Genomic DNA, 8,297 nt, shown 5'->3' with positions numbered 1-8,297 from the left:
CGGTAAAGTTATATTCGGAAAGAATAAACCAGTTTTATTAAGAAAGAACTTGTGTCGCTTAAGTTTCGTCGGAACGAAGTTACGGAAAATCAATTAACAAACGGAGACGTAACAGTATATATACACGGTGATAGTTTTTAATTAGTTAATATACTTTATGTAAATACGATATAGCCCAGTTGAGGTATATATTACAAATTATTATTGTTTTACTTAACTGTATTGATTTTTTCAACAATTCAGGGTAGCAGCGAAATTTAAGTAAGTTTCGTGTAAACTGTCACTCGTTGGTAGTTAAGCTGCGTTATTTTTTTATTATTCAGCTTCAAATGTTATAAACATGACATAATATAGAAAAGGAGTGGGGGAAGGAGGGCAGGTTCTTCGTGTGTTAAGACTCACAAAAAAAGGATCGTGATAAAGTTTAGGAAATCTTATTTACGAATAAACTTTAAAACTGTTATTTGTAAAGAATGGAATTTTAGAACTATGGGAATCATTAAAAAGCGTTTATTTCCATCTAAAAGTCGGAAGTTTATTCTGCAAAAACGTTCCCACCATAAACAGAATCAAAAGTGGGCTGTGTCGTTTGTTTGGTGTTGTTTTTATTGCAAAGCTACACATTGGGCTATTTACGCTCTGTCCATCTCAAACGATTGAAGCACGGATTTTAGCATTGTAAGATAGATTGGTTTGGTTTGAATTTCGCGCAAAGTTGCTAGCCGTCTCTAATCAGGCCCTGTGTTATAGTCATGAGACCAACTGGAGTACCACATCCAAAGTGTAAAAAAATATTATCAGCCCATCTGTGATGTGGCACCACATTTACAAGTGTAAATAGCATCTTCGGTGCTATACTTCACATAAAACACAGTTTTAAGATGAATTTTGAATTGTCAACGTCTTTAACAATAAAGGCTGTTGAGATTCCTGAAAGTGTTATTACTACAGCAGTTACTGGTTGATATCATACATGTTTGGTTTGTTTCGGGTAAAGCTACACGAGGGCTATCTGCGCTAGCCGTCTCTAATTTAGCAGTGAAAGACTACAGGGAAGGCAGCTAGTCATCACCACCTACCGCCAATTCTTGGACTACTATTTTACCAACGAATAGTGGGATTGACCGTCACTTTATAACGCCTCCACGGCTAAAAGGGCGTGCATGTTTGGTGGGACGAGGATAAGATAGATTGTAGAAATTATTGATTTTTAAATACTCTAGTTTTAATGAAATTTTCTAAGTAAGCTCTGTGTCTTAGCGGTAAGCTTAAGGGCTTATAACGCTAAAATTCGAGCTCGATCCTTGTGATGGACAAAACCCTGATATCCCACCATTGTGTAATTCTATGCTTAATAGCAAATCATAACCTTCTATAAAATCAATTGAAAATGTCACCTATAGTTTCCATAGCTTATTTTATTCAGTTAAAAATATTGAGAAATGAAATTGATATTTACGTCTTTAGCAAGTCAGTTTAAAGTTCAACTTTCTAGATATACCAATCACTTGGTTATAAAGATTCCTTAAATTTCTGTAATTTTTATTCAATGATGTCCTAACGCGCTCGGTCCAACACATTTGAATATTATTTGTTCCTTTGTTTCACAATTTCGCACAAACCGACACAAAGGTTATCTGCGCAAAGTCGTCGTAAATTTGATAGGCTAGAGGGAAGGTAGCTAATCAAAAGTGCCAACATCCAACTTTTGGGCTACTCTTTTTCTGATCTTATAGAGGGATTAGATCCTTACCTTTTTAACGCACACTCATGGCCCCACAGTGCGAAACATGTGTTTCAGTAACGGGTAGCGATTCATGAATCCATGGATTCTAAGTTCGGAAGCGCTAATAACTAGGACACACCCAGCCCACCACTGATAAATGAGAAGTTCTGCAAAACATTATTATAATCATCTTACGTTTCACATTATTCTAGTTGTCTTATGTTTCACATTATTCCAGTCGTTTTATATTTCACATTATTTTAGTCGCCTTCGTATCATATTATTATGATCATGCTATGTGTCTTTTTATTCTAATCACCTTATTGTTTACATTATTTTTGTCATTTTATCTTTCACATAATTCTATTCGTTTTATCTTTCACATAATTTTATTCGTATTATCTTTTACATTATTCTAGTCATCGTATATCCCTCGTTATTCTAGCAATCTTATGTATTTCGTTATTCTAGCCATCTTATCTTTCACAACATTCCATGAATACAGGTATATTTTGTGCTGCAAGTGCAATGCCTAGACTCAAGATCAAATTCTTTATAAATATTAGTATGCATCACGCACATCCATCCATTATGTACATCACACACATCTATCTACTTTTCTTTATAAGTTTTATATACATCACCTACATCAAATCAATATTGTTTACTAGTCTTGATATACATCACGTATATAAATCCATTACTAGCCGCTACCCGCAAAACATTTGCAGTAGTTTTCATGTAAGGCAAGAGTTTTTCTTATTTTAACATTTTCACGCACGCAATTTAAGCTACGCTTTCTTACAGGCATTATGTACTAGTGCAATAAATCCTGGTCTATTTGAAAAAAGTTTACGGGTTCAGACAAACAAACTCGCGTAGACGTGACTTTATTTAATAAAACTTCACGAACGTAACTTTATTTAATAAAACTACACGTATGTAACTTTAATTAATAAAACTACACGTACGTAACTTTATTTAATAAAACTACACATAAATTAAACAAAAAAGTAACGTAATGGTATTTATAATAGTGTACAGAGTATGAAACAGTTATGAGCGTTAGTATGTGACCGTAGTGTAAAACACGTAGTAAAGGAAAAAGTAGCTTAAAGGGGTTTATAGCAGTCTATGAAACGAACTGAAGCTAAACTATTGCAAAGTAAAGTTGTAATGAAGGCAAACTAAGTTAAATCTACAGAAACGCCTGAATGTGTTCATAAAGTGATAAGAATATGGTTTTGAACGAACTGCGCATACGTATTTAACACCTAAATAAGTCGAAAAAGCCCATAGAAATTGTATTTAGTGTAATGTTAATTTTTAGGAAGTTACACGCGGGTTAAGTGTTGTTTGTGTGAAGTACTTTGCAAATAAAAAACTAAAATTGAAATCGAAGCCAGTCGTCACGTGATGACAACGACATTATGCCATCGTGTACCATACTCGTTCCATTAAAAAAATTAGTTTAAGCAAAACAAAACAACAAAAAAAAAAACAGGTAAGGTGATTCTGAATTGAAAAGCCAACATGCAATCTGGACTCCTCGGGCAATGGCCTTTCTAATGTTATGAGATTTGTAGCGTTTGATCAAGAAATTTGTGAGAAAAGTTACGGACAAACAAACACAAGCGTATTATAGATATATAAGTTGTTTACAAGTATTGATGTACATCATGCACATTTATCCACTGTTCCTTATAAGTCTTGATATACATCATGCACATTTATCCACTGTTCCTTATAAGTCTTGATATACATCACGCACGTCTATTCCTTATAGTTTACAAGTCTTGATATTCATCTATTTGCTATAGTTTAAAAAAATTCATATACATTACGCACATCTATCTACCATTGTTTACAAGTCTTGATACATCTATCTATTTTTTTATTTTTTCAACTCCATGAAAAAATTAAATGAAAATTTAATATAAGTTCACATAATCCATGTTATTATTGTAAATAATAGCTTTCAAATAAAATATTTCAATTTTAGCCTTACTTTCTTCAACCATGTACAACATAATACGGTCAGTTTTATTAAACGTAATCTATCATTTTAAACAATATTAAATTGCTGATTTTATTAACCAAGCTTGGAAGTATCATTCAATACATTATCAATATATAAAGTTAAATCTAGTTATATATATATATATTTTACCATGCTCATCGCAATGATCGAACCTACATTATAATGTTATAAAATCTTCAGGATTACCGCTGAGCTAAAGAGGGTATGTATAATCTGAAAAATAAATATTATAGGTTCATAGTGTGTTACATATATTAAATACGCTTTATTTTATGTCCAACACCGTTTGAAACAAGAAACAGAACACATTTCTAAGAACCAAAATAATATGTGCGAAAAACAGCTATGTGCATGATATTTATAAAAGTCAGGTACTTCATAGTACTAACACGTTTATTTACGATCCCGTTTCTTGAAATGTTCTCAAACATCTAACTCTTGAAATCAATAATTACAGAAAAGTTCTAAATACATATAACCATTAAAATATGGGTGCTTCTGAACTTACGTGGAACAATTAAATTTGTTGTGATTACTAATGGCCAAAAGTTTAATACAGAAAGCTGTCGAACTGTTTACTGATACAAGCTATCAAGGAGAGACAAATACGTTTTACCTTGTCGTCAAACTATGATGAAATTTTTTATTTGGAAGCCATTAAAATTTGTTGTTATTGATTCAAGACACGATTTGACATGAACAAAATCCAGTGTCTAAATCTCGCATCAGAACCTCCAAAAATATCCAGCAAAATGTGTTGTTGAAGTTCGCTTTTGTTGTCCCATTATTAAGAATTTGACAAACTAATTATCGCCTGGAGGAATGGTTGTAAGAAGTGAATAATGCCCCAAAATATTAATTAATTAAACTGATTACTGTAAAACTTACGATTTCATCTTTAAGCTCCTATTAACATTGTCAAGATTATTTTTTTTAACTGTAGTAAACTTGAACAAAAATAGAAGATTTAAAATTAGCTTAAGAACAAGGTTTATCCTTCTATAAACAATATGTCACCATCAAATGTAGGATGTAGGATGTAGTGTGCTGTCCCCTTTCACAAGAAATCCCCCCCCCCGGTGGCTTAGCGGTAAGTCTGAGGGCTTATAATGTATAGCTTTGTGTTTTACAACAAACAAACCACAGAAATAAATAAATTAATATTCTTTATTTGATGTAAAGCACAAAGCTACACAATGGCCTACTATGCTGTTTTCAGCACAACCCAAAATTTTATTGTGATATACTCCCAAGTTTACCGTTGAGCCACTGGAGGGCAGTATATGAGTAAATAAGATCAAATTAAAAATTTAATGTTAAATAATATTCACATCAAAAGCGGTTTTGAAAATTAATAGTAATGCACAGTAGAAGAAAGAAACAACATAAACATTGTAATTTAATTGATGACAACGTTACACAACATACATATAGCTAAGAAAAAAAATGTGGAAACTTGTACAAACAACGACATTTAAAGTAGATACTTTTAACAAGGTGCATACTGTATGTCTAAAGAATTAAGCTGATTGTTCACATAATTCCTATTAGAAAAAATCTGAGGTTTTTATCAGGTGCCATTGCTTTCAAAATCTGTGTAAATATTGTAACATTGAGCATTAATATCGTTAATTTTTATTTAATTAAAAAAATGTATTAACTATTAGAAACTGGAGTATGGTAAATCATTTTTTAACTGGAAATATAATCCTTGGTGAAAATATATAAAATGCACACTCAAACAAATTTTATAAAATGATTTATTCTAAGTAGAACAAAAATCGATCTAAGTTCGATTGGTACAGGTTGGTAATGGTTTATTCATTAATTTAAAACGTCAACACAATAGCTAGACTCCATTTCACTTACATAACCCTAAAGAAAGGCAATAATGAATATAAAATAATACATATATATATATATATATATATACAGAGAGATTTTGGACATCTGACTAGAGCTGTGCTCTTCACGAAATTTTAAATATTCCTTTTCACACAAATTACTTGTAAGTTTAGATTTTTATACGTTTTAGTGGTGTCGTTCTTCTAGTTTATAACATGAAATAATTTTTTTTATTATTCTTTGGACCAAGACATTGTATTTAACGAAATACTCAAAGCACTAAGTAGAATTTTTTTTAAACATTCAAGTGAAAAATGAGTCATTACAAAATTTTGTTCACCTTTTTACTTTTAATACTTATTTTCGTTTCATACAGCATTTCGTGTTCAACTTGATTGTTATTTTCATTACACGTTCGATAAGTACGATGACATATTTTGTTGCAATGTCTCTCTTTTCTTTATTTTAGATAATTTAAAACACAGTTATTCTCAACAGTAATGTTTATCTATATTAATAAACATAACCAGTTGAATTACATTTGGTGAACAAAAAGTTATATTTATTAAACCCTTATACTTCTAATAGACATAGCGAACTAACCTTCATAATTAGCAATATAATTTAATGGGTTTGTCATGGAGTCATCACAACGTACATCCAAAACAGAGCTACATACATACTAACTACTATGAACTACACTACCTCACATTCTTAGTATCTGGTACTAAAAGTTAAAAGGCGCCTGGTAACTATTTAATTTAAATAATATTTTTGTACCTGCTCATAGTTACATAATTTCATTATTTCTTTAACGAAATTATAAAAGCTATTTACATGATATTTGGGATAAGGCGAGGTCGTGTTTGGTAACACAATTCTCTTATCTAACTGTCAATATGTTTAACTAAACTTTAACGACCAACGAACTTCGGTTTATGGTTTAGATAAGAGAGCTTCACTTTGTTCGTTACAAGTCCAGAAGCTGTGATATTCGTGTTCTGTAAGGCAGAACTTGTTGTTGAATTACCAGTAAATATTCCTCAAATGTCTAGTGTTATTTTACAAAACCCTTTTATTTCAATAAAGTCACACATTTTACCCCCCCCCCCATCCCCCCTGGAAGCATGTCACGAAAAAAACTTACCGCTCATTTTCCTTCGTAATAATAGTCTAGCCTAGCAACATAATTATTCTACAATATACCTGGCCAGAAGTTGAACCAGCTTCACAAAACATTAGGTATCATTTCATTATGGGAAATGGTTACGGTCAATGTAAATTTTGTATAAATATCTAATTAGAAATGTTTAACTGTTTACTCCCGAAGATCGTCCTATACTTAGGACAGTGTCACAAGCGTTGCGGGTTTCCTTTTCTGAAGACCGAGTAAGTTGAAATATGTGTTTAAATCCATAATAGAGCCAGTTTCACAGGCGTTTGAATACCGTTTCAATTTCACTGGAAGCCTAAGTCTCGAGAAAAAAAAAGATTAAGGTAGAATATATATAGTATTTCTTGGACAAAACACTTGAGAATGCACTGGTATTCAAAATATAATAATAACACACTGGAGATGCCAACATAGTATAAAATATTTGAACACTTTCAGACAAAGTGCTTTGGGTTAGGGATAAGCATTGAAATCCACACGTAGTCATTTTCCGTAAAACAAAGCAAACTTGTTTCTGGGCCTTCTAGAGTTTTGCTTGAAGATTCAAAACATATGCTTTTCCATCAAGTTAATTGTATTTATTTACAAATAAATAAAGTTCCTGATTGAAGTTACAAAAATAAATCATGTATAACGTTTGTTTGTTAACAGTAAATCGATTACCCAAACTTCTATTTTGATTCTAGTACTGAATTTTCTTTACATTAACCTAAGATAACCTTCAGCTCGTTGTGTAAAGAACCCTTCAAATGTCTAGTATTGGTCAATTCCTCAGGGAATCTAATTCACTATTAAGTATCTTACTGATTCATACACTTCTCGGATACATGATTATTGGAGCAGTCACGAGGTACAAACTGAAGGTTTCTAATCATCATCCATGTAATGAGTGGTGTAACTGAAATTCTTAAACTGCGTCTGATCCATCGATTCCAGTATCTGAAGATCAACAGGCGTGAGGGCTGGCTTCTCCATCGTGAAGTTACTGTCAAAGTTGCTGGCATCAAAAAGGTGTTTCTATAACAAAATACAAAAAACATACTTATGCTCACCATGGCAGTAGTTATACTATTTTAGAAATAGACATAAAAAATAAAAGATTATATATATATATATATATATCTGTCTGTGTATATCAAAGACATTGTACAGTGAAGTTAGTACCTTCCAGAAAATTTACAATTATTTTTTTCTCAGAGATAATTCCAATTGCATCTCGTTCCAAATAGCGGCATTTATCTTGATTCTAACGATCAACCGCAGTTAAGTTCAACATGTACAAAGAAGACAGCCAAGCTAGAATAAAGGGGTCAGCCATATAAAGATGTAGTATCATAAGAAGTGGCAAATTAAATGGTCAAACTCCTATAAAAATGTAATGTAAAAGTGGGTATACTTAGCTTCCTCTTTTATTGTAATTGGAACAAGAAACAAAGTAAAGGGGGGGGGTCAAGTTTTCCCAGTCTTTTCTTGTTTAACTTACCACTTTTACATCTTTACAGGGTTTGAAC

The 8,297-nt window shown here is 31.9% G+C and overlaps 1 protein-coding gene across 1 annotated transcript in view; it reads right to left on the bottom strand.

The window, feature by feature from the left end:
* Positions 1-5,572: 5,572 nt before the first annotated feature.
* LOC106467740 (putative protein kinase C delta type homolog) overlaps positions 5,573-8,297 on the bottom strand; it is a 62,843-nt gene continuing 60,118 nt past the window's right edge. Inside the window, exon 17 of the mRNA XM_022395926.1 lies at positions 5,573-7,803. Within this exon, the coding sequence (XP_022251634.1) occupies positions 7,654-7,803 (150 nt within the window). The 3' untranslated portion in view covers positions 5,573-7,653. The remainder of the gene's footprint in view (positions 7,804-8,297) is intronic.

Source organism: Limulus polyphemus, unplaced genomic scaffold, assembly GCF_000517525.1.
Source record: "Limulus polyphemus unplaced genomic scaffold, Limulus_polyphemus-2.1.2 Scaffold2724, whole genome shotgun sequence".
NCBI lineage: Eukaryota > Metazoa > Arthropoda > Merostomata > Xiphosura > Limulidae > Limulus > Limulus polyphemus.
This window is presented reverse-complemented; position numbering and strand designations above follow the sequence as displayed.